The 27,928-nt window shown below is 39.1% G+C and overlaps 2 protein-coding genes across 5 annotated transcripts; one reads left to right on the forward strand and one right to left on the reverse strand.

The window, feature by feature from the left end:
* The first annotated feature begins 6 nt into the window (after window positions 1-6).
* LOC112561094 (ras-related protein Rab-20-like) lies at window positions 7-6,968 on the forward strand. 2 transcript variants are annotated; one of them, XM_025233325.1, is made up of 5 exons: window positions 7-153; window positions 851-944; window positions 1,611-1,667; window positions 2,048-2,160; window positions 2,540-6,968. In XM_025233325.1, the coding sequence occupies exons 1-5, from the start codon at window positions 134-136 to the stop codon at window positions 2,877-2,879; spliced, it is 624 nt and encodes a 207-aa protein (XP_025089110.1). In that variant the 5' UTR covers window positions 7-133; the 3' UTR covers window positions 2,880-6,968. The 2 variants fall into 2 exon arrangements, with proteins under 2 accessions (XP_025089110.1, XP_025089111.1); XM_025233326.1 differs by lacking the exon at window positions 1,611-1,667.
* Window positions 6,969-7,305: 337 nt separating this feature from the next.
* On the reverse strand, window positions 7,306-27,866 carry LOC112561093 (tetraspanin-18-like). 3 transcript variants are annotated; one of them, XM_025233323.1, is made up of 8 exons: window positions 27,669-27,866; window positions 16,292-16,432; window positions 15,099-15,317; window positions 14,028-14,102; window positions 13,398-13,499; window positions 12,354-12,509; window positions 11,746-11,829; window positions 7,306-10,792 (listed from the first exon to the last, which is right to left on the reverse strand). In XM_025233323.1, exons 2-8 carry the CDS (start codon window positions 16,367-16,369, stop codon window positions 10,724-10,726), a joined length of 783 nt encoding a protein of 260 aa, XP_025089108.1. In that variant the 5' UTR covers window positions 16,370-16,432; window positions 27,669-27,866; the 3' UTR covers window positions 7,306-10,723. The 3 variants fall into 3 exon arrangements, with proteins under 3 accessions (XP_025089108.1, XP_025089107.1, XP_025089109.1); XM_025233322.1 differs by lacking the exon at window positions 27,669-27,866 and adding an exon at window positions 16,672-16,926; XM_025233324.1 differs by lacking the exon at window positions 27,669-27,866 and adding an exon at window positions 16,614-16,634.
* Between the last annotated feature and the right edge of the window lie 62 nt (window positions 27,867-27,928).

Consider the following 27,928-nt stretch of genomic DNA (forward strand, 5'->3'; position numbering starts at 1 on the left):
GATAGCCTCCCTTCTAAAGGAAGTTGCGCCAACTTCCGTTTTGTAGCAGAAAGGGGTGGAGGAAATAGGAATTATGCTTTATCCGTTTACTATCTCATAAGTTTATGAATTATTTGAATAAAGACGTCCGAAAATGTCTACGAAACAAAAAGCGTACGTAAATTTTGAGATATTTGTGGTGTATCATATTTTTGCCTTTCCGTGAGAAGCTGTATGAAATTCGTCTGCTCTTGTTAGAAGTTGAACCGTGATCTGCATGGTTAGCCTTGCGCAATGTGTTCGACCAGTTGTTTACTTTTATTCATGAATACACAAGTTCAGACGGGTAGGGGCACACGTATGTGTGCACCTGTCGCACATACAACCCATATACCGCTTCTCTTCCCACCCACCTCCACCCCCACACTCATACATAAAATACACGCATCAGGAGGGACTTGAGATCAAATCTCTTTACTGCTGCCATAGTTTGTTATGCATGTTTGATTTATAATAACAACAATGCAGTTTCATGTCCATACAATACCACAAGCTCAATGCGCTTTTGACACCAACGATATCCACAGAAAATGCTAGGGTGCTATATTTCAAATATTTCGTTTTAAGGCATTCTGATATTCCATGGTAGGTCAATTAGATTTTGCAATGTTACAGCAAACAACAATAGGATTTTATTTTAGAATTGAATTTCTTCTTTGAAGTATTAGAAAAAGGATACATTACACAATGAATACAAGGAAACTTTTTATTACTTTTTTTTTTTTAAATTGATGGCTGAGGGTTACAGGTTTGCCAGAATATAAGTACCAGAGATTGAGTAAATGAGACCCAAGTCATTTTCCCATTTCAGTGACCTCAAGGTTATTATACTTGGAGATTATAATGTTGGAAAAACATCGCTGATCTGCCGATACATAGAAGGGAAGTTTCGAGGACAAGAGCCGGTAGGGAAATGCAGAGTATTGTTTACCTGATTGCTGATTCAGCATGGAAGATGAACATATTGACCTAATATTGTGATGTGTTGGAGACTTATTTCAGATTATATGTAGAGTATCCACAAGCATGTGCACGTTTCTGATGTGTACTCATAAAAAAAAAATAGTTTTCTCATAAAAAATTGTTTTAGATGAGGTTTGACAAAAGCAGTTAACTGAAGACCTAAGCTAGCAAGCTCACTATAACTGTAAACAAAAGCAGCACATATTTATTCTCTGTTTTACTTCTTGTCTTGTTTTCTCATGTCATTTTGTCAGTTGCTGCTTGATAAATAGTATTGTTTTGTTTTATGTAATTGTTTACTTAAAAACAAAACTAAGAGATTAATATGTATATGCAAATGTTTCCTTTTGATTGAGAAGATTTGACAATATCTGTAGGTGCACTCGCTCAACCAACTCATACACCCACCTACTCTGTCTCTTTCTCTTTTATGCACACACACATGTGCATGCTCTGTACAGAGGGCTGTGAAAAGTTTCTATAATAGTTCAAATGTAGCTCTCTTTTTAAATTTCTGATCACTTAAGAGATTAGATAGACACACTTCTCATCTGAGTGAGGTCTTCTGGAGAAAAATGATGCATTAATTGTGTGCTGCTTTTTTACAGACTATAGGTGCTGCATTTTTTTTAAAGCAATGGGGACCATACAACGTTGCTGTATGGGTATGTTCTTTTTGCTTTTTTTTCTTCTAAATTTTTGTCTATTTTGGTATCTGGATGAGTAAAGGCAGTCTGGTGGCACAACTGTTAGCACCTGTCATCACCACAGTGAAGGTTGGCTGTCCTGGGTTCAGCACTCTTCTTGGGCACTCCGTTCCTTCTCTGTATTTGGCATCTGTTTATGACTAGCTGTGATATAGCCTTAGTTGCTGGCGTGGCGTAAAACACCAATTCCCCCAATCTGGATGAGTAAATATTTTTTGTACTTGAAAGATTTTAGTCTAATTAATACCATGTACAGGAAAGCACTATCATTTAGCTGTTCTTCTACAGACTATAGAGCAGTTAAGAAAAATTACATGTCTTCTTTATCCTTTTCACAGGATACTGCTGGCGATGAAAAATACTCTGGGCTCTCTCATTTTTACTGCCGTAGTGCAGGGGCTGCCATACTTGCATATGACATAAATGATCCAAAGACTTTCGAGTCCCTGTGGTGAGTATGCTTATTTACTGTTCATGAGGGGGACTTTGACATTGCATGAACTGTTTCTTAATTGAAGATTTAAAAAGCAGAATGTGTGTCAAACCCTGTATCAAAACTCTGCTGTATGCATGAATCTAAATGGATGAATTATGTTTGTAATAATAATTTTATTTTAACTTTTTTATAAAATGAAGATGGGATGAAAAATTCTTTTTACTAGGAATATGCAGCTGCAGTAAAAATGTCTTCGACTGTAAACTTGGCAAGAAATGAGTTATGTATAATTATATAGTCATAGTCTTACACTCAGCCAAAACTGCTTACAAGGATTAAGGTCCCTAAGGATGTGAAAGAACTCATTTACAAGATGGTTTTATTTTAAATTAAGGGCTCGCTTCAGTCCAATGCTTTCTGCTGCAAATGATGACTGTATGCGGGTGATTGTTGCAACCAAGTCTGACCTCCTGGAGCCTGGTTCAAGAGAGATCACAGTGGATGAAGGAAAAAGACTAGCAAGAGAGTTCAATGCACACATTGACTTGACCAAAGTTCCTTTTGAGCCATACTTTGAGACCTCCAGCAAACTGGGCACAGGGGTGACGGAAGTGTTTGAATACATCTTCCAGCATTGCCTGCCTCTCAGTGACGAGCAGAAGAAGCGACACACAGACATTATAGATTTGGTAGATGCCCCAAGAGGACAAGATAAGACAAAGTGTAGCTGTTGATCCTGTGATGTTTTTTAGCTTTGGACATGCATCCATTACTCCATGACAAATAGATTTTTGCAACAAGTGCTTGAGATAGAACAAAATCTGCTGGAATATACAGGCCTGTGAACATGTGCATCTGGCATTTTTTGTGGATTGGGTCAGAAGTTTTATTGATAGTTTTTTTGTTTTGTTTTTTCAAAATCTCCATCTACAAATTTGGTTTAAATAGAATCAGATTTGTTATCTCATAGTGCTTGCTGCACTTTCAACTTTCAAGAATTGTATTGATGTGCTACCTATCACAGACAGAAACAAATGTCTGTATGATGTATGATAGTTTTGTGATTATTATCTGCTTTCTGTGGCAGAAACTATTTTAAAACTAATAATTACCTTTCCTTTTCTTGTAAACAGTCATTCACTTTGATTGCTACCTGTTGCTGATCTGGGCTTGGAAAGAAAAACTGATCATGCACACTACTGGAGAGGCCGTATATTTACCTTTAGGGTGTATCGTGTGACTGTATTTCTATCACTTTCATCTGAAATATATCTGGTTCAAAGTTCACCAGCCAAAAGTCACCATCTATGCTTGTCATATTCAGGCTACCTTTGCTGACTTACAGCATTAGGAGCAGATGAGTTATTTTTAATGTTTTCACAAGAAAAAAATGAAGTAATAAATATCCAACATTTTTGTGGTGATTTCTAAAATTTTTATTATGCGTATTCATGGAGCCCTTCTGGAACTGTTTTTTTTTCTAATTCCCTCCCACATCTATCAATGAAGATGATTTGGATGCCTTTCATAACTCTGCTGTTACTGACCTGTGATCTTGTAAAGTTTGGCAAATTTATTATATCTTTTTAGATATTTTATTGGTCAAATACATTTCATAGAATGCTATATTAAAAAGTATTAACTTATTGAGGGTAAGTTCTTTTTTTACATCAGCTTTATTTTTGCCATCTTATTTATGAAAATTTCTGCTGACGGCTAGAAATAAGAAAAAAAGACCTCTGCCATACATTGTAATATATTGTTGTGTTCTTATTTATTTGATGTATTGATATGCTTTATTATTGTTATGGAGAGTTATTTTTGGAAATCTTTCAGAGATTGTAGAAACTATAAAAACTTGCAGCATTCATTATGTAATGTATGTCAAAATGTGTGGGGGAAGGTAAGGGAGAATGCCCCTTTGAATCACATATAGATTTAAAGAAAATGTTTTAAAAAAATCAAACTATGCAGTTGTAATTCTGTTTCTTCCTTTTTTCATTATGCAAACCTACCAGAGGATTTTCAACAGCGATGAAATATGCCTAGTTTTATTCACTTGCTAGAGAAATTGAATGCACTCAACCAGCAAGCTGTTTTTACCTCAAATGATAGGCTTGACAGCAACACTGTTCATTGCTGAAAAAATACATTCTGCGTTCATTGTAAATTAGTGTTGAAGCCATGAAGAGCATTTTTTTTTAAATAGCAGCAATTTTTAACTGTCTGATCACTTTTGTGTAATATTCCGATATAAGTCACAGCTAAGACGTATATGAACATTATTCACAACCATAAACACTAAGCACATGCACTGTCCATAAATGTCACTCCACACATCAATGAAACACACGCCTGGGTGATTGTTGTTAAAGGTGGGCGCTTTCATGATCATATCACTTTGCTTGACTAATTTCAAACACTTTTGCCTTGTGACCTTTTAAGTGTCATTCCAATTACAAACTTTGTCACTTTTGTTTGTGGGCAAGAGCATACAGACAGATTATGGATATGTGGGCGAAATGATGAATGTGTGGGTAAATATGTGTTCCTTTTGCTGTTCTGGCCAAATTACTGTCAGCTGAAAAGTTATTCACAAGCTTTTCAGCATCCATAATTCTCTGTATTGAGTATGAGGAAAGGACTGCTGTTACATGTGATGCCATCTTTATATTCTTCTCATGTAATAATGTGTAAATATATGAAGAGGCCTTTAGTCAGAAGATCAAATCTTACTTATAAGAGATTTGAGACTATATTGTCCATTACCTTAAAGCAAATTTTCAAAATGTTTTTTCCTCATTTTTGTTTTAATTTAAATATCAATTACAAAGTCAGAAAAACGTGAACATTTAGCACTTTCATCTTTTAGAATACATTAAGAACAATTAATGATTTTGCTCTTGTAACACTCAGCATATGCAGAATAATGTCAGAAAAATAGTGATGATCTACTTGCCTGGATATTTCTGGCACTTTCATCAGTTCATTCACCGTAAGCTGTTTTTGTTAATTTACTGAAGGAAAATCATAAACATTGATTTTAAAGCCATTCTGAGAAATAGTTCATATTTTAGAAAATGTTTTTTTCAAAAATTGTGGAAATCACATTTGTTTCAGTTAAAGTCATCATGATATATACTTTTGAATATCACATAAAATTGATGCAGATATAATGTATTAAATTCCTATCACAAATGACAGTATAGGAACTAAAATCTACTGTCATAATTAGTACAGTTTAGTATTAATTTTCATCTTCTAGCTTAAGTGTTGTTGCCTGTGATGCTGTGGGATGTAGGTGATTACTCTTTATAATATTTCACACAATGTTGTGAAGTACTGTGAAGCCCATTCTTGCAGGAACTGAGTCTTTTTGTTTGCTTTTTTTAAGTCTTTGTTTTCAAATTAATGTTAATTTTTTTCATTAGAATGTGCATTTTAGTTACCAGTTAAATGTATTGATGGTACTTTTGTCAATCATTCCAACAGATACTTATTTTAGAAAGTTTTTCATATTTTTGCTGTTAAGTCCTGGGACAATTTTTTAAATAAATGAACTTAGGGCATCTACCAGGCGTTATTGTATTTTCCATGTTCCCAGACTTTCAAAATGAGAATTTTGCATTATTTCAGTCTCTTTAATTTGGCTTTTATGTTCAAACAATTTATTTTTGAAACCAGGTGTTTATTTTTTCACTTTTCAGTCTGGTTAGTTTTTCTAAATGCTGCATTATAAGAACTCCTATAAGAATCCATTTTCATTATCTTTATTAAAAGCAAAAAAATTTCCTAAGCTTTAATCAACACACAGCAACATATTTCTGTTAAGTACAAAGTAAGATTTTTTGAAGACTTTTATTTTGGCTAACTAGTTGTATCTTAGAACAGGCATTCGATCCTGTCTCTTTCCTATTCATGCTCTTGTCTGATTTAACATCACAGGTGCAACAAGCTTTGTAACTTAGTCAAGTTAGAGTTACACGGCCATGCACCTTATGAGATACACTTTTGCTCGATATGAGTGATTGGGACTCAGGATTTAGCATGTTCTTGAGAGGGATTCAAGAGCAGATGAAAAATCCTGAGATACAAAGGATCTGAACATTATAGAAAACAAAATCAGGCTTTGTATTGGGAATCAGCTAGGGTTTCTTATTGTGTAGAAATGTACAGAAATCATGAAAAAGCTTCTAAAACAAATTTCCTAGGGGTCTCCAAATGTAACAGTTTGATGTTGAGTGTCTGGAAATGTGAAAAAGAGGTTAGCAAGAGATCTTGGTATGTAAAACATTTTACAATAAACAGGACAAGAAAAGTGGTATTTTGTTTTTGCTTGTTATCAGATTTTAATTTCATACTTTGATGTGTAAAACATCAGGAATGTTAGCAAATGTGCATTGATGTGTACTTTGATTTTGCTCCTAAATGATTAGACCCCTACTAATTTACCCTCAACAACTTTTAACTGAGGGTTTTAAAACATTTTGCATCTCTTGGAAGAAAAACCTTGCTGTAGACGAAATTAGTGACATGAGACCAGTGTGTACTTGGTTGGTTTATTTAGTAGGAAGTGCTTCCCCCTTGTTTGCCTTTTTTTTTTTTTTTTTAACCTGAATAGTGTCAAATATTTGTGCAAATTTTGGGAAATGTTTTTGTTTTGTTTTAAAAGTATGGGTGATTAGTAAATCATAAAATCTTTTACAAATATTTTTACTCCATGTGCATAGACTAAGCATGACTGTTAGTTGTCTATAGTCAGACAGAGAACCAACAAAACAACCAACCGGAAACCCTGACTAAATAAAGGGAGTGAACCAGGATCGCACAGCTTGTCCCTCATCTAGATATAATGAACTCTTTCAGTGTGTGCCTAATTCTGAGCCAAACTACCTAAAATGTGTCTTGGCTCCTGAGAGAGGCAGTGGCGTCACTTGGAGAAAGCACAAAGAAAATGCTTCACAGGAATTCGTGTTTCAGGACAGTAAATATTTTTCTCACCGGTTCCAGCCTTAAGTTTGTGATCAAAAGACTTTTTAAAATATAAAAGATTTTGAAATAAGAAAATTGTTAATGGACTTCAAATATAAATTTTATCAGTGAAAGTTTTCTCTGTAATTTGTGACCCAACAATTTTTTCAGACAAATATGCAGATCTAATGGGACAAATAACAGCAAATTTTATTCATTATACTTTGTTTTCATTATACACATCTTAAGTTATGAAAACACACAAATTTGATTTTAACTTTACAATGCTTGCTTTTACAAAATCTATGTTTCTGTTGAAAATAAGTTTGAAAATCTTTCTAATGTATCCTAGCTGTGCATTAAGATGATACTAGTGTATGACCAAAAAGAATTTAATGCCATGCATTAACATGTTTACTAAAACTATGCATGTCTCCACACATGCACATGCATGTGCACATGCAGGCATACACCTAAAACTATACTACTTGTTACTACTATACTAATCTGTAAAGAAGTAGAGAGACCTGCATGCTTTCTCTTTCATGCACATAGAGCCCCAAATTCACAACTGCAAAGAATACATTAAAAGTAAGTGAAAAAAATAAGCATATATTTATTTTGGATACATTACAAAATATTGTAAATATATAAGCTTTTTCTACATTTAAAATATAACAAGAATATCTTATTCAGAAACTTAAAATTATAATATTGGCTGAGATTTAAGTAACATGAGTATTTTTTCTATGAAAACAGTAGATTTTGAAGGAAAAATGATAACATTAATCACATTTGGTAAATCTTTATCAGATAAAATATCTTAGTGAATTTCAAGTGCATGGTCAGGGCTGTTGTTAGTTTAAACTTTCTGATACAGGTGCACCACATCTGATCACTATAGTGCATACAGCAATAATAATAATGAAGCACACACTACTGAGCTTGTTGGGTTAAAAAGCATGACAAAGAGGAAATGCAGCAGTGCTTCATGTCTCATGATTATGCTGGTGGTGAATGGAATATCAACAATATGATGCCATTTAATAAGTAGTTCATTTCTACTGTAGAAAAAAATATAGAGAGGATCATAAAATCTACTTGGAAATCATCTTTCAGTCTCCAGTTTTTAATTTGATGATCACTGGCTATCAGGGATGCAAACTTCTGACTTCAGTGTTATCTAAAAGCTAATTCCTATAATTTAAAAGAAATGATCAACTTATAATTCTTTCCCACTGGCAGAAGTTCCTTTTATCATACATGATAACAATGATGTTATTTCCTTTAAATTAATTATTAAATTAAGACATGTGCACAGATTATTTTACAATGTCTAAATATATCATAAATCTTAAGAATAAGTGTGCAGACAACAAATGTGCAAGAAGGTGATAATTGGAAGCAATGGTGTAAAACTGGATACTTGCCAAATTTTCAAATTAAGATTAACACATTGAATCCAAACCTCTCTAGCATGATGTCTACTGCTAAGAGCACATGGAATGCTCATATGAATCAACACAAACCGCTATTTTGGTGGTACAGTTAGTGCATGTTGAAGACAATGAAACAGTAGTTGCATTAAGGTAGTTGCTTCCCTCTACTCTTTTGCTTTCAGATGTCTTCTGATGGTGAAATTATTACAAACTACTATTTACAGATCTTTATATACAGAATCTTTCAGCATCACATTCTTTATAAATGGCAGTACATATCCTTGGCTACAGTTAATGCTACATCTGAATATCCTTTTCCAAGAATTAACTACCCTCTGTGTACATGGTGGAACAAATAAAGCAACAGCTGACAAGTCATTCCTACTAATGTTTGATGCTTGTCAGTATCAGCATGTCCAAGAATGCTTCTTAAGCTCAGTCTGGTATTTAGACCAACAAAATCATGCACAGTTGCAGCATAATGTCTGTAAACAATCAAGTTGAACATTAAGATATGCTCTTGAACAGCTTATTAGCTTACTGAAGATGACAACACTCTCAGCAGTGTCCTCTGATAGTATAATAATTATAATATAATTGCCCACTGGGATTAACAAAGTTGGCCATTTATCATTTGTCATTCATAGAAATGTGCTTGAATACCAATAGGTGAAAAAAAACAGCGTTTTAGATTAACAACCAGAAAAAAAGGAAGTTTCCTTCTGTAGAATGGACAGGATTCTACCTCATTATCAGGATCAAACATTAAAATTTGATTATATAACATTTACAATGCTCTTTACAGTAATGAACCTAAATGATATCAGCACATCAATGCTTGTACTGAACCATGTCTATGATAGTAACATTGTAAATGTCAATGGAATGTAAGGAATAAATAAACTATACATATTTTATCATTTCTAGATTTCAGTTCCAAAACGTTTACATGCAATCAGGTCAAAGGAAGCTGGACACATGAGGTGCACAAGCTAAATCATGGAGTTAAAATTTAGGCAAATGCAGAATTTTGGAGAATTTGTACTTATTGTATTTAGTAAAAGCAGGCATTTTTTCACTTGCTGTTCACTGTGATGTTCTTGTTCTCTTACAAGTGGAGAACTCTCATCGTGGAACTGTTCCACAGCACCACATTTACCTTCTTTCCCCATTACTGATTATATGCTTGATGTTAAGTGCTCAGTTTTCATACCTGAAACTCTCTCTATACAACTGCTCACAGGAAAGTGTGTCATCTGAACAAAAGCTTGCATTTAAAAAATTTTTAAAAAATTTTAAACATTATGAAAGGATGTTCAATATAAACAATCATTTTACATTTTATGTCCACTGGGGCAAAAGAAAAATATCATGGGCATTACTATGCATGTTTACTTTTTTCAGCAGTTACAATAATAAGTATTTGAACACTTAAACATATTTTCAAGAGTTTTTTTTTAATTTTTTTAAAAATTGAGGTTGTAGAGTTGTAAACATCAGTAACCTACAGCTTAAGCAACAACAACAAAAAAAACAAACCCAAAAACAAGAAACAAAACCAACTCCACAACCAACCGATATGCAGCATGATTATAGACATAGCAAAGAACACATCATCTTTCTCCATGCATTTACATGTACCAAGTAAGCAGCTGTTCAGGTGTAGTACTTTCAGGTGAGCACACAACCAGAATCTCTCAAAGGAATGACCATCAATGACCCCATTATGACCTCATCATTCACAGGTCAGGAGTCACTTAGGTACTGACAGTCTCTCTGGTTTGATGGTATTTACAGATTAATCAAATAAATCCCTGTTCTGGTGAGCTGTGGCATTGTTCTCATCCAGAATCAAAACAATCCCTCAGATTAAATTTTGCTCTAGTCTTGTACACACATTATGTATTTTTTTTTGGATGGTAATGTACTAAAGCTGAAGGGAAACCCGAAAACCAAGAGCTACTTAAAGCAAAAATTGAAGGAAGTGGAAGAATGGGAAATAGTCCATCCACCTGCATTAACTTTCAACAGCAGTTGAAGTAACAAATGTCCTGATGTATCCACTGGCCTTTTCTTCAGCATTTCCCAGAAGTGTTAACAGAAATCCTTACATGATGTTTCCACAGTGACAATCCATGACATTAAAAAAACACGCACACAGGAGTCCCTCAGCTCAGAGCATATTTCTTGTTCACTGTATGCATGAGTAGTATCAATGTGATCACCAACACCAGAAACTGCAACAAAGGTCCACAAAAATTGAGTGAAGATGCTATTATTATTAAGTTTCCACAATCTAATGACTGCCTTGATTAAAAGTGATAATTCCCTGTGTTCATTTTATCATTGAGTTACCAGATGATTTCTCTAGATCAGTGGTTCTCAAAGTGTTTCGGACTGTGGACCACTTTAATAAAGTAAAAAACAGGGAGATCGAACCACCAATTTATAAAGGCCTTAAATCACTCTGTACTATGAATTTCAAATTTAAATTGCCACGTATTTTTTTTTTTCATTATAATTCAAAACTAAATGAACTTTTGTGACAGTAGTATATTCATAAGCTTACATAAAATTACATGCTTCTCAAAGTACACATAAACATTAAAAATAAGGGTGACTAAGGGTAACAGATGACGCAGTTTTAAATGACGCAGTGCTCGCGCTGTGACGTAAGCGAGCGTTTTATTTATGCGACCGATCGAGCAGCGGCCATCGATAAAATTAAAACTCGTGTGAAATCAATGCTGGACTAATTAGTGTATCTAGCGATTTAAACCTCACTTTGCTGACACGATGAAGACTGTCAAAGCTGCGGACCACCAGACTTGTGCGGACCACACTTTGAGAATCACGTACGTACAGCTCTAGATGGCTGCTTATAGGATTTTATTTGGAGTATCTCTGCCCAAGCAAGGCAACCACTCGCTACAAATTCAGCCATTCGGCCATCTTGCTCATTTAATTAGTCAGTCACCGTCATCTGTCTTCTCACTGTTCATTTTATCATTTCACACATTCACTGATCTGTCATTGTGTCAGTCTTATTTGTCATCAGTGGGTTATTCACCTCTATCCGCCTATTTAAACCGTTGCATGCTCTCTTCTACCTTAATACCTATTTAAACGCTCCTTATTGCCTAAGTTACATTTTGTCTCCCAACAAAACACTGTGTACGTGAAAATTTACCTCTAGCCCAATGATAGCAATGCTCAAGCCAATTATAGCACTCCCATAAGTAAACAAGACATCCTGCAATGATTCCCTGCAACCCTGCAAAAGCAAACAATTAATTTTAGACAATAATACAGCGGTAAAAAAAGTGAATGTGAGAAACATGAAATAACAACGAGTGCAAAATCTGTTGGAAAGGCATGTTATTGATGATATCAAGGTTTACCAGAATACAAATTAAAAAAAAAAACACACCTGTCCAGATGATTCTGTGCTGTACAAATTATAAACTCATGCATGTGCTGTATTTATTATTATTTGTTATGCACATACACTTTTCTGAACAACTCTTTTATAAATGCACACACACTGTTGATTTGAAATCTTTATTCTTACTTCGTCTTTGATTTTACTGTTAATCTCTCTCTCCTTCCCTTCACACTTATGTGTGTGAAAAGGTGCATGGGACAGACATCGTTTATGCAAATTATATATTATTAAGACTGTGCAATTAATCAACCAATTGTTGATGCTGATCCTGGCTCAGTTTCTTAATCTGACTTTTAAAAGATCCCACTATGTGATTCTAAGGCCGTGTCTCTGTCTGATGACTGTCGACTCACCTGGGTAATCAAGAATGTGTTGTTCGTAGGATTGGTTGTACATGTCTCATTTCTGTTGATACAGCACTCCTCAGGTACCATCGTCTTGTTCCAGTTCATGGGACGCAGTTCACTCAATATGTAGTCAGATGAATTCCTCCATCCACAGCAACTGTACTAGAAACAAAGTTAGCGAGAAAAGGGTGTTAGTCCATGATGTGAAAGTGAAAATACTTGCATTCCTGGCCGAGTGCACAGTCACGCTAGGTGGGCACTAATGCCTAACGGCCAGCTAAAATGTTTCTCAAATCTTAGTAGCTTAGCTGCCTGCTGGTATCCAAGTATATGCATCCGGCCCCTGGGCTGCGTGGTTGTAATGAACTGTTCACAGCCTCCACCTCAAGTTCTATTTAAAAAAAAACACTCTATAGACGAAATTGTTCACGGTTGATGCCTAAGGATTCTTTTAAAAGATTAACTGGTTGTCACGGCAGGAGTTCGAGCGGAAAATCCTGCATGATCACAATGCTAAGTGATATGATAAACATTTGTGACGCAAGACCGTTTTAACTTAGACTTCCTAATAATGTGCAATAAAGTGTTGCAATCTACTGGCTCTCTGAATCGAAATAACAAGAGAAGGGTATACAAACAGCTAAGAGATCACCGTTGTAAAAATCCCAAGAATTCCACCCGAAGTTACAGGTCCCATGATCAAGCGGTGTTCTCTGTAGGTCTGTGGCTGTGCCCTTTTGTGCGCCTTGTGGACACAAGACTCGCAATAAAAGCTCGGTATAATAATGTCTGACCTCCTACACTTATGCAAAGATCTGTAACACCCTTTTCCTAGTGACTCCATTTGGTCTCAAGATGTCTACTCGGTCGGTACAGGGTTTCCATCCAGCAACGTTTCGTCTGGGACGTCTTCGCTTGTTGACCAGAAGCCAGAGAACTGATCGCGCGCCACAAGTTATTTTTAAAGTTTCTTAATTTCGTTTTTTAAAAATTATCGAGGACTCGAAAATCAAGGTATACCTAACTACGGTTTTATATATATATACTTACCTCGCTTTGAAAGGCGTTGAACGCCGAGGTGAAAGCTGAGTCCTGTCTGCCGTAGTCCGCGTTGAACATGTAGGCTACTTCATTGTCAATCTTGGTCGCAATCTGTCAGAACAACACAGAGAACCTATACAGTGAGGTCTGAGAGGGACATTTGAACAACACTCCATACCTTGACGCCGACAACATTTTGAACAAGAGAACAATATACGTCATACGATATAGATGTTAACTAGTGCACAATTTTCCATTTTTTTGATATTTTATTTTACTTTTTTAGAATTTATTTTGGATTTTTGCAGATTTATTATTTAGTTTTTTTTCCTTTGGAGAACTCACACAGGATGTCAAATAATGGATGTAAGTAAAACAGCTACATGACTTTAATTAATTCATTTGAGAGAGACATTCCATCTTCATAATTAACATTTTTAAAACAGAATTTTTTAAACAACTCTTTAAAATATTGCATAATTAGTCATAATGGTGCACTTATTTATTTGTTGGTCAATCACATCTTGTGCACTTAAAAACGATCGTAACTGCTCTAAATCTGGTTTGGTATCGAAGCATTTTCTCGAGATAACGCGGAGAGCTATGCATCCATCTTTAGACCGATGTATGTATACTTACGCGAATCCTGAAGACGATAGCCAGAACGACAGCAGTTACTTGCACCACCATCAAGATAATGACAATAACAGCGTGCTGGTGACAGAAAAAGAAACACATGCACATAAATACATACAATACTTACGTGTATAAACATGCATTTGCTCTAACCACCCCACCCTACCCCTCACCTAACACCACAGCACAGGTCAGAGGAGGGGGAGAGCAGGAGGTCTGCAGGCGGTTGACTGATCCAAAAGGGATTACTCTTAGGAATGATTAATTTATTTTTTGATGGTTTTGTGTGTGTGTGGGGGGGACATTACTACGCTGCATGAGTTATCGATCGTGGCTCAGTGGACGGTTGCATGATGTTTTTGAGATTGTCCTGATGATTTAGTGCCTATTTAGCGCATTTACCGTGTCGTTGTCACGGCTTATTTTGCCGCAGAAATGTCACAGGTTGTTAGTTCAGCAAACGACTGCGTACTCTCAAGATGAAGGTATGCGAGACATGCACGCACACATTCAGACTGATAACTATAATAGTGTTGGTCTTGAGTCATGCAGAAAATTCCAGTGATTTCTCTACAATCATGGAAACAATGGCAACAAGAAAAGGAACGGGAATTAAATATTTTTTCTCAGCTTCTGCAAGTGACAAAAATCATGAAATTGTTATAAGTGAAAAATATTTTAAGAAAAAATAACGAGTGAAATAAATTTCTGGAGATGAAATTAATTATAGGGTAGGGTGAACAAGAAGAGGGTGGGAGTATCGGTGTTTTGGTGTTTTATGCCGAGCCAGCAACTAATGATATTTAACGGCAAGGCAGCCAGAGGACTTAAATTATCTCTTTGTGTTAAATGGGAGTAAGGGCAAGTTCTAAGTACGATGACTACAAACAAAAGGGACTCAAAACTCCAAAGGAACACAGTCGATGTAGGCATATCGTTCACATGATGTGACGTGCACGTTCTAACCGTATCAAAACTGTTTAGCAGTCGACCTGTTCTACCATCTTGACGTCATTTTTCTCTATGTGATTTACATCACGTGTCTTCTACACGAGCTTGTGTGACGTCACTCACCACCACCAGGAGGACGCCGTTGCAGGTGCAGGCGGCCACGACCCCGAGGAGGGCGAAGGCGAAGATGGCGGCGCCAGCGGCGAGCAGGACGATAGCGCCATCTCGCAACACCTCCTGGCTCACGCTGCTTCCGTCCAAAACGCCGAAGTAGTTCGGCAGGTAGGAGTTGTATGCTGCCAGGAACCAGATGCCGGTAGCCATCGCTGCTCCTCCAACAGCCTGTACGCACACACGCACGCACACGCGCACACACACACAGAGAAACAATGCACATGCATAATTTGTGTGGGTGTGGAGGGGTAACCCATGCAAGCAAAGTGTGAAGGTACTCGTACAACTATACATTGTGCAAGAGGCGAAAAACAACAAAAGTGCAGGTAAGGACACCAATAATCCTATCGACTGAATCGGGGTCCGTGGCAAGGCATCAGTCCCGCTACAGTAAGATTGATAGGTGGGGAGATCGGCTACAACCACACAGCCCGTTGCACACTTCATGTTACAACCTGTGTGCTGTACGCTGATCGTCACAGAAGATAACTGGAGGAGAAAAAGAGCAGGAGGAAGAGAGAGAAAGAGATGGCATATCTGTTATTGCTTCAAGCACATTGGTGACAGCAAGGTGCGACAATCTGCTCAGTATGGCTAACTATATAATAGTCACCTATACGAATATTTATTATTATGAGATAGATCTCATATATTATGACTTGACAACATACAAATAAAATCTGAAAACAAAGGTGAAACGTCTTAAAGTACCCATGTACATCACATTGCAAACGTGTTAAAGCTGATGTAACAATAGCCACCTACACACTTACATGTTCAAAAGTCCACCTCCCACACACACACAAGCACACATTTGTACAAAGACAAAAAAAAAAAAAACTTTAAAAGAATTACACCCAAACCTACATCCCTATCATACATCACACTCCCCTTAACAAGTAACACCAGACACGATTTTCACTCTGGCCCACCCAGTCGAGTTTTTTTTTTTTTTACACAGAAAGAGAATCTGAACGGGAAAGAAGGAAAAAGATTTTCTGCATAATTATGTGGACCTGTCCTACTGTTCACCTGCCAGTTCTTCGAGGTTTTTTTTAGGTTGGGGGAGGGGGGACAAACGATTAGACACGGTTGGACATTGACGAACGAGAATTGTGGAGGGAAAAAGCAGTGACACTCACCATTGCGAGCAAGTTGATGATAGCAAGGAAAACCTTGAGGCACGTCTTGCAGGACCCTGCCATGGCTGCCACCGTCATAAGCAGAACTCAGACGACAGACGGTCTTTGTGACGAAATTGTATGTAGAGTTTGTCGAAAGGGCTGGAAAAGTTCCAAAGAAATATAATTAGTTGAAGACAACTTCATAATAATTACATGAACGACATCATCATTTTGTACGCTGTGTGCGTGCGTGTGTGTGTATGAGCGCGCACTCGTACATTTTAGTGACTGAGAGAGAGATACATAGGCATTTTGGTCTGAGAAGACAGGAAACTTATACTCATCCAGTTCCAGACAATAATCCAGCGACCACACCTCACACATATCCAGTTCCTTACTCTGTTTTATGTCTCGTCGATGACAGCGACAACAATATGAATACGACACAACCGACACTGTGAACAATAAATGATTACGAGCGGCACACGCCGAGGTCGTCCAGCACCAGCTTCAAGAGCAAAACTGGCGAGAAAAACAACCTGCATACAGTGCTAATAATAGTGCACTTCCCAACGACCTCAGGGTGACGTCACTACACGTAAACAAAACTTTTGACAGGACAGAAAACACGGAGTTCTCCCAGCGCGCAAGTAACGTTGTTTCCGGGATAATTTCGGTTTGTTTTGTCTGTGTTTTTTTTTTTCTCAACTTCGCATGAACGAAGACAAAATGGCCACGCCTCAGGTGTCACACCCGCTGCAGTAGATGATTCATCTGCGTCAAGCTGTAACCCTCGCTGCAACGCTGGCTGGCTGGAGGGGCGCAGTGGTCAACGCTGTTTCGAGGATGGGTGGCCAGGTAGGAGGGGGTGGTGGAAGAACAAGTCCTGTCACAAATCACACGCCATCACCTTGCCACGCAACTTCTCGGTGCTGGCATGAGGGGATGATTGTTCCCTCCCGGTCCCTCCACAACCTCGCTCCTTGACGGTCGAACTTTTTTTTTTGCGTGCGTCCTGCGTCGGGGAGGCCACGAAGCCCAAACCGAAGGAGTGTGTAATTAAACACTATCGATTTGGCGAAAAGCAACTCGTTGTTGGAGGAAAAGAATGATGGTGGAGGGGGGGGGATCGGAGGAGAAAGTGGAGTGGGATGTTAAATCTGCTGGCACTCAGGGAGAAAATGTTTGGCCATGAGTGACTCGACCTTTGTCGTCGGGTTCACAGACGCACGCCGCGCGCTGAGGCGAGACTGCGGCGGAGAGTGAGCAACCGTAACGGACACGCGATAAAGGGGGGAGGGGTCGGTGGAACTGCTCATCTGAGACGATGATTCACGGATCAACCTCGATAAGACAGGTTCAGTCCTGATTGGAATATTTTACCTGCCGGCAAAACAAAACTATGACACTGGGGTGCCTGTGTAAACGTCTCAACAACCATGACGCACGCGCTGACACAAAGGCCCAGACACTTCGTCTCACCCCTCCCACTCACTTATTTTTAAATTGTTTTAGAGAAAAAAAACGACGAAAGAAAGCGTTATAGTACCTCATGATAAACATGTTATTCGCAATAAACAAACATGTCACACTACAGTATGAAGTCACTGCACTGGGTGTACTGCCTGTCACCGCTTTTATTATCGCAGCTGTTAGACTAACGATCGCTGTCGACGCCATCGTTTTCTTGACTCTCCCATTGTACCACTTCTCGAATATCATTGACAACAGCCTCGGGGAGAGTAGGGAGAAACAGTAAAATTTGTTTGAACAGAAGAGATGAGAGGTCATGAATACCTGCAGGTGTCTCAGGTTGCTTTTCATATTCTGTTTCAATATGAGTTACGTTGAATTTATTATTAAAATGAAGCTATCCATAGTTAATGACTGGGTCACGTGACCCATCAGGTCTCAACGTCAGAGACCAACCTATTCCGTTGTCCTTTGCATGTGCGATGTACGTACGTGATCATCCTAACTTTGATCGTTTTCTGATTTGATTACACACATTTTCTTTCAACATAAATTGAATTCTATAAATATCTCTTGAAAACAAAACACTTGTCCACTTATAATTTGGCACTCATGCATCGGGGGGAAAAATGTCGCTGTGTGGATGACTTTTGAATATACACTAGTTGTCGACTAAAATAAGAACTTTTTAAAAGAGATATCTGCACAGCACAAACTAGTTTATTTGAATTATTATCTGGTGGCCTATGTATTGTGCTATATTCTTAAAATAGCTCCTTTAAAAATTATTTTCACATTCTAGCCCGTAGGCTACTGCCATGTTCACTTTTAAAGTCAGATGAAAAGAGATGATAATAATAAAAGACGATGAAGTAATGATCTGGCAAGTCAGCGATTTGTACACTTCAGACATTTATTTTTACATCAAACAAACTTGAAAAGTATCTTGCACAGCTTGATCGTGTGGGCGTGTTTTTTTTTTTTTTGTGTAAACGTGTGGATGCATGACAAAGGCGAGAAACTTGAGATACAGTTTATAGGCCTGGCTGTGGGCCAGCGTGCTATTGAGTTTTCGATAAAAACTGATGGAAGAAGAGGGGGTTGATGTTAGTAGAAGAGTGGGATGGAGAAAGAGAGAAGACAGCGAGTTCATTGTTTTTGTTCACCGATCAATAAATGTGTGACTGCAGCTCTACCTAAACATATAAAAATGTGCACTTGTATATATATGTTTTATATAGATTTATTAGCAGGGATACCCAGCGCTGTCCGCGCAAGTCAGAAAAAAAGCCGTTTAACCAGTTTCGAGGAGTCCATCCTTCTGTATGCGAACTGTATGAGAAGTAGATTATTTTTATTTCGGGAGTAAAAAAAAAACAAAACAAAACAAAAAAAAAAAAAAAAAAAAAAAAAATGAGCCATAAAGTACTAAACAGTTCTGTGCTGATGTTTTCCCCAGTTGTTTGAACTTGCTTATTTAAAAAAAGAGACCAGTCACAATGCTGTATACATTTGTAAACAAAGTCACGTGTAGCGAAACGTGAAGCTGAAATGGCGTCGATTTGATAGACATCACAATCTGTGCCAAAACTTAAAACCACTAGTGACATCTTATAAAGGAACAATAAAACAAACATTAAAACAAGGATGTTTATGCAAAATGTTTCAACCAAACATAGTCAACGGCCTTTCAGTAGATAAAATGAATCCTCCTGAAAACTTTGTTTTGGATCGGACAAACGGTGCGAATTTGCATCGTGCTCGACAGCCTCCTCCCACCCCTATACACGTGTACCCGTACACATTTACATACACAGCTCCACGCTCTGCTTGATTTATGAGATACAACAGCAGCTGCGGTTTTCATAAACCAATTATCTCTTTGAAGCTGTTGACAAGTATACCACTTGAGAGATGCCACTTATCAAGACAGCCTCATGGGATCCTGCAGAGAGACTTCAAATTCAAAGGACTTGTTCGCCGCTTGCACCTCACACCGGCTTGTCCTCTTGTGTAGGACTGCGACTCGCCGTACAGACAGAGCAGATGATGCCAGCAATACCCTGACAACAACCTGGCACTATAATCGATTGCCAACAGCAACAACAATCCCCTAACAAAACATTTTGAAACAATGCCGTTCTTTTGACAAAACAAAAAAAGAGAGAGGGAGGGGGGAAATTCCAGGATTTTTTTTTTTAAGATGAGAGCTCTCTCAACCTGCAGAATTTTTTCAAGTGCAAAGGAAAGCTCGACGCACACTGGTAAAAAGGCTCGGGGGAGAGAAGAGGGAATAAGTAAATTTGCCAAATGAGTGTTTCTCTCTCTCTCTCTCTCTTTAGATTTTACATAAATTTCTTTATATTACATTACTGTCTCAACACTTAGACAAACACAAAAAAAATCATTATGAGGAGTCACGTGAAACTGTCATTTAATTGTTCTAAAATCTAGATGAGAAGGGAAGTAACTCTGTTGATACATAATGTAAGCCACTTTCACCACATGGTTTAAATACACCTACACAACACCATCATATCAATAGGTTTCTGATATCGACAACGCCTATAGTAGCCTGTAGCTCGACATTTCCAGTTCCACCCTGAGGACTGTTGTTCGTGCTTGACATGAGGACTGCCGAGCCCAACCCAGTCTGTTATGTCCTGCTTGAGAGGAACACCGCCCAGTCCAAACCAATCTGTTATATCACCGAGACAGTTGTGACGCAGAGAAGAGATAAACACAAAGATCTTTGGTACAAAGGAGGTGAAGAGATCATCGCAGAAACGACCTTGCTTAGGCAGGAGTGTATGAATAATACTCAACTGCCCAAAATAAGTTGCTGAGCCGGTTTATAGATTCAAATTTATGTTCTCTTCCTGTAAACAAAGTTTACGAAAAAGGATGACTTCTACAGAAGAGAATGGCCAGGGGTAAGGAAAGAAGGGGAGAAAGAGGAGGGATCACGAATGCTGACGATAAACCATTGGTTGTCTGCATCTGGACCTCTTATACACCCACTTGGTCTGTCAGAGAGCGAGTGAATCATACAAAGTAGGAAACATGCGATAAAGACAAGATATTAAAAATAATTGTTGAAATGGAAGGTGTGTTCCTGTGACACACCTAACACCTACCTATCTCTACTACGAGACTTGTGATATATGGTTATGTGACATGTTGCATGTGTTGGGAGGTCTGAGGTTCAGGTCTTCCCCCGCATTCACCACCTGCGCATTTTTGAATATTTCAGACTTCGTCATGCTCATTCTGGGGTGGTTTAAGTTTTTATAGCAGCCTTCTAGTGTGATGGTACAAGTATTTATAACTCTGACGGAGTTAATGTCCATTTCCAGACCAGTAAGTTCACAAACACTTCTTCTATCAGCGGGGAAAAAATATGGATTTACAAAAACATCTTTTGTGTATGTCACTCGTACTTCACACTTACAAACACACGCATGTGCAGTCACCGTCAACACCCTTTGATCACGTGGTAAATATGTTTTGGCACAAACAGTAGCTAGACGGCAGCGCTCGACAAACCACCGAAGGAAGAAAGGGTGGAGGTCACTATCTTGTCGTCTGCAAGTTAGTGACAGATCTGTATTATTATATCAACGCACGTCAGCTAGATGACTAATAGTTTATTCATTTGTTCGCAACGAAGCGGAGAAATACCAAATAACAGTTATGCCCCATTTACTTCCTGCGCAACAGGGTTCTGGGACAATGGTGTACAGGAGAAGGCATGCGACATTTTGCGGACCCACCTAAAGAAAGAATGAATGAATACACGAAGAAAAAAATGAATACCGCTGGGAAGAAATTAAAAAGATTTTGTGTTTGAATTAAAGACGAGCCTTCTTGCATTGCTGTTGTTCGTGACACGAAGTAAGCCGAAGCCCACACACCATGGCACATTCTTGCGTTTCTCGTTCTAATCTCGCCTCTATCTCTTGAACTTTCTTTTATTCATGGCGTACTCCTCCAATCAACATTATAAAAAAAGACAACAGCAACAACAGAATTGGCAATCCTTTTGTGAAACATAGCACAAATTGATGTAAATGTATTATGTCTCCAACTCATTTTTTTCATCCAGTTTACACCGGCCTGTAAGTTCTGCGGTGGCAGACCGTCTGCTCCACTTCCTTCTGAATAAATAAAACCGAAATAATTCGATTTCATTTCTAGGTTCGCTTAATTGCAGCTCTGATCAGAAATTAATGAGCTTCTTGATGTAGAACTGTAGTGGTCAGTGTAAATTATTGATGAACGCTCTTCGTCTACTTGGGGTAGAAAATCTATAATACAGAAATGCCTCTGACGCCTCCAGATTGGAAACGACTAAGTAAAATAGTTTTTGGTTTTTTTTTATAAAAAAAAAGAAAAGCTCTACATATACTTGTACGTAAAAGTTACACGGCATGCTAGGTTAAGTTTTTGTAAAGAGAGAGGAGAGAAGGAAGATGTAGAAATGGAGGAACAAATAAAAAAACGAATAAATATGAATAACGAAAGTAAATAAATGGCTGACTGCTTGACGAGATTACTGGCATATTACATGACTGGCTAAATATATGAATGAATTAATAAGACCGCGAAATATCGATCATCTTTACCGACTTGTTTTCGTCGACAGGCTGCTAAAACATTCAGCTGTTGTCTTTACATACGTCATCTCTGGTTAGCAAACGTTCTAGCTTACATCGATAAACAGTGACTTCTGCCCACCGCTCGTCAAACGTGATGTCAACAGGTCAGCACTAGCATGACACACTGTCTCACACGTCAGCACGTTGTCGCGCACGCAACACGTTCAACATTATTCCAAGATGCTCGATGAGTCGATGGTGATCAGACAGGTGTTGTCACGACAACATGTCGCCACCGTCTCCAAAATCCCTGGGGCCACGAACTTGACTGCTGGCAGGCTATTTTTTTCCCAGTTAACTACTAGAACGAGGCATGAGACTACAAAGCTTCCGGTTTATTCACTTTTCAGATTAACTACTAAAACGAGGCATGAGACTACAAAGCTTCCGGTTTAGTCACATTCTTTGTTTAGGCTCGCCGAGACTCACAGCGGAGAACTTCGCAAGAGGATAAGCGTTGGTCTTGGCAGACAGACAGCAGTCCACCTGTACACGTCCGTGGTGTGGTCGTAGGTATGAATTATCGGTAAAGAAGATCCCTATACAGACAGGAAGGGAGGGGACCGAATGGTAGGGTGTTCAGAGTGGGATCGGCAGATAATCTAAGTCCGTGTTTTACCAAGATCCATAGCAGAAGGTCAAAAGTCACTTTCTCTCTCGACCCCCTATCTTTGGACTGAAGGTAAATCTATCATAAAGGTAATCTGCAACTTTGCTCCAAAGCTAGGCCCCCCAATAGGGCCAACATCCGGTATGTAAAGGCCGCGACATTAAAACAGACTTCTTCAATAGAGTTCTCACGTTTCTTTGTGAAACAAACCATGTGTTTCCTTCTGTTTGGATTTAATTTGCTACAGGATAACACTTTGTAAGCAATCCATCCTCCACGATCATGCTGCACCCTGACCAGAGGCGGCGTTAGGACCACGCGGGGCCTGGGGCCGACCATCCGCGCGGGGCCGGGGTAATGGAGTACGTGTATCAACATCCCTATTGATGTGATGCCGGAAGCACTGATTTATATACAGTTAGATAGGCTGGATGTATTTCGCGAAATAACGCACGAATTTAGTGTTTTAATTGTTCGTAATCGTTTGTGACAGTAGTGGTTTTTTCTTAAAGCGAAATAATATGGTGACGACAACTTAATAAACTGCTTGTTGTTATTGTCGGGTTTGACGTGAAGACATGGGTTCAATAATTTGCATAATTAGAACTTAGAAGTGTTTTCTGAACGTCAATTGTTTGTCACAACTTGTTTAACACAGCTACATGTAGCAATAAGTCATAAAGATGACCTCGGGTAAGGTGGTCAGACGTTTTGGGGGCGAAAGCAGGACGCGTGTCGATGATGATGTCGTCACCGACAAAGAACGCCGAGAAAAAAGGGGGGAGTGGGACTTTCCTCTGACTTTGCCGAGTAGTGATGCTTTCAACGGCAGATCTGTCCACGCCACTACAGTATTCCATTTTAAATAGAAAACCGGTATTTAAAATTTAAATTAAAATATTCCTACCTTATCTCCCGCTCAGCCAACTTTGCGGACGTGTATAAATTGTATAAATTATGGTACTTCGCCATCTTGGGAGGCTGTTACTCCGAAACCCTACTTCATAGACCTTGAATCTCCTTGTAAAGTTTCGGTCATTGCAAGATAGTGTCATAAATTTTTCCACAAGGAATTCCTGAATTTTCGCTGTCAAAGTTGCACCTCACAATTAAAAGTCCTTTCAATGTTTTCACCTATAACTGTCTTTACACTTGCGTCTGGCGATGTTTGTATCGTCCCCGACATAAGTTTAGTCACTGACCCGAACTCAAAGAAAACGATTACTGGAAGTGAATAAAATGCCGGGCAGCGGAAAACACGCTGGAGGACGAAATGCCGAGAGGTGAGGGGAAACGTGCTGACGTAGACTTGATGAGATGGCAGGGTATCTGATGATGTACCCGGGCCCGCGGTTGTGAAGGGGCCCCGGCCTTTGTCAGTGGATTGTTTTCCGTCTTTTTCTTTGAAGAAGGAACACCCAAGCAGTCTGCAGTATACAATTTCCAGACCTAAGGTAGGCGGGGTAGTCGGGGTAGCTGGTCAGGTGTCAGAGGGCCGCTGGACACAATGATTTATCGCGCATGAACCGTTAGAAGAACGTTCGTGCATTGAGGTCTCTGGATTAATGTGCCACTTGGGGGACCTGCAAGCAGTTGGAATTGACAGTAAAGAGGTGGATATGTCACTGATGTATGGCCACTCTGTGAATGGAAAGGATGGGGCCCGCCTCTGGCACTGCAACCTCTAAGCCCGAAGTGAGAGATGTCAAAGGAACCTGTTTCCTGTAGTTACTTCACGACACCGTGAAACTTTCTCTTCCTGTCTCTCCATCACCAAACAAACTACATTAGTCTACAGCTCTATACCCGGGGTGGCCTGTGGATGCCTTTGGATCGGCATCGTCTGCCAAAATGTAAAATGCACTTGTTTTCATTTTTTTTAAATTTAGCCTAGCTTACTTTTCTAAACATTTATTATATCAAGTATAACAGAGTTAGAAATCGGCATTCTGTAGCATTCCAACACAGAGTTAAAAGATAAAAAATAATAACAGGCTGGCATGACTGTTCTGCCTTCAAAGGAAAGCGAGCGACTTAAAGCAGCTTCACTATAAACACAATAAAGTCGGCAAGTGAAAGCCATTGTGTACTCATGTGTTGTCCATTTCCATATATCACTAGGTTTGGGGTGTAGTCAGCTGTTGGTGTGGGTTGCCACTGGGAAGTGGGGGAACTCGGAAAACCGTAACCAAAGAAGCTGACACCTTAAGATGGACGAGCAGACGACCACCGGCGATGTATCAGCGGCGCGTGCAATAAGATATCGGCCGGCAGGTCATTGTCGTCACGGGTCAGACACCGGAGCCCGCAGAGCGACGAAAAAGAAATAGTGATCTACAAGACACCGCCAAAAGGCAAAAGCCAAAACCAAAGGTGCGGATGAGAATCAGTGTACGGTATTTTTAAAGACAAGCGGGACACTGTGGACTTGCCAGAAAGAGGGACATTGGGTGTCCCCGCCCGGACATTTTATGAGCAGGCGGGACACGAGGTCAAAAGCGTCTGGTCACCTTACCTCGGGGCTGAAGCGCGGGGCCCCTTCGAGAGCGGGGCCTGGGGCGGCCGCCCCATTTGCCACCCCCTAACGCCGGCCCTGACCCTGACTCATCTTGATTACCTAGTTATATTGCCGTACATGTTATCGGGTTGCAGCGCCACCATTGATCGAGTTTTAGTGTTAAAGGGCCAGCCCGGCTATCAACCTTAGACGGGGGGAGAGAGAGAGATTCCTTGGTCATAAACGATCTAGGGCTGAAATAATGGCGAATTCAGTTAATTCAATCATCCCTCGTGTTATAAAATCTTTGTTATTGCATCAAAGTCTTGATAAGTATTCGACTAGAATGAGAATGGTGATCGATAGATGACAATAAAGAGAGAGTGGAGAGAGAGTGAATGAATGAATGAAGGGTAAATTTTGTTGTGTGAGATTAAAACATATTTTACACTAAATTTTCCAGATAATTTGATGTTTAAGTTGTTTTTTTTTTTTGTTGTTTTTTTTTGTGTGAGCGTGGTGGGGGCGTACACATAAATTCAAACCGACATTTTGTATGGGAGATAAGCGTTAGAGACTTTCTATAGGCATAATAGAGTAACAGTCCTTGGCCTCGTTTACCTCAGAGGCCTTCTCAATGCAAATCGATGGCAGGCCAAGCAGATGTTATCTATTTATTTCTTGACAGTCTTGATGTAAGAAGACACCCTTCTCCTTCGTGTGTTGTACACATTCTGTACCCAAGTCACGAAGTAAAGACGACACAGTTGATTAATTGCTGCTTGCTAGAGGTATCGATGACACTTGAAGCTCGAAATTGGATAAATATCTGATTTCAACCATGTAGAAGGCAAACTTTGCCTTGTATCCTCCCTCAACCGACTCTGCCCCCTCCCACGACACACACACACGTGTCCCATCAAGCAGATGTCGAGCATCAAGATGCATTATCATACAACGACGTCAACAATCGATCACACAGAGTCGTACTGTCTCGACAACAGAAAAAAAAAACTTCACTCCATCCTCAAACGAATTATTATTATTATTGAAAAGTTTGGAAAAAATACGACTGACGATTAAAGATGTCAGCCACACAAGTAAAGGCCAAGACGACACTGAGAAGGACAGTTGTTAAATCTAATCCAGAGGTGGGCTGCACAAACTGATATTTCCTGTTCAGTAACAGTGTCCGTAAATGTACTCCGCAAATTTATGTGCTGTTATATGATAAGAAATGGCGATGCAGACATTCTTTTTCAGTTACGTATTGTTCTTTCAAATGAATGGGCATTTAACTGTGTGCGAAGCAGACACGATGCTTATGTATAGTTAGAGAGAGAGAAAACGTTCTCTCGCAAACTATTTCTACTCCTTCTTTTTCCTTCCCTTCCTTCCCTCCCCCCTCCTTTCTTTTCGCCACTGGGCCGTTACAGCAGGCTGGTCGAGTTGCAAATTCTCTCAATAAAGCTGTCAGTCATATCGTCTGCTCGCACCCATACTTGTTTAGGCACGCCACCTATGTGTTCGTCTCTCTTGCCGCCTTCTGCGACTTATTTTTTTGTGACCTTACATTGACATGCGATACCATACTACCAACTGGTGAAAGAAAGAAACAAAATGAAGGAGGGAAGGAGCCATCAAGACACAGCGTCCTTAATTAAGGAAGATGAAAAAAGAATTAAAGAGTGTGGCTCAAAAATGTCATACAGATTGGAAGGAGTCATACACAGAACCTTCTGCACTTTATCATACGTTGAAGCTTCTTTCAGTTTCATATAAATGTGATCTGACACACCAACTTTTCTTCCGCTAGCCAGGACAAGGAACTGACAGCAAACTTTTTACGAATACTGGGATGCCTTCATCTACTCGGGTTCACTAAGTCTGTTGTCAGGAAATCCTATGTCAATACTACTACTACTATTGCCACCACTACTACTAATACTAATAATAATAATAATGATGTGAAAAAGATACAGGAGGAAAAAAAACCAGATGAATAAATAGATTGATAAATGTCAAAGATGTTCTGTTATATGCCACGGGAAGTTTTAGACAACTAATACCAATGACAGCAGTTTGCATTTCAGAAAGAAATGTGTTGTCTTGCTTTAAAGCCATTCACTTAATTAAACAAACGTAAAGGGTACTTACCTGTAGTATTGTGCCAACCCAAACTGAGTGCTTCACTTCGCGAAACAGTGTCTTGCTGGTTTACTGCGACAGAAGACTGCACCTGAACAGGAAACACCTTCTGCTGTGTGCAACAGTTTATGCCTAACTACCTTGCTGCTCCAAATATACGACCGTATTCAGCCAACCTTAGCATTCCAGTTCCCCTGCGGTCGCACCCACAGCCAAGACGCCCCCTCCATTTTATGGAGGTAGGTATGTGCGAAAAACAGACTCCGCCC

This window comes from Pomacea canaliculata, linkage group LG4 (genome assembly GCF_003073045.1).
Source record: "Pomacea canaliculata isolate SZHN2017 linkage group LG4, ASM307304v1, whole genome shotgun sequence".
NCBI classification, from domain to species: domain Eukaryota; kingdom Metazoa; phylum Mollusca; class Gastropoda; order Architaenioglossa; family Ampullariidae; genus Pomacea; species Pomacea canaliculata.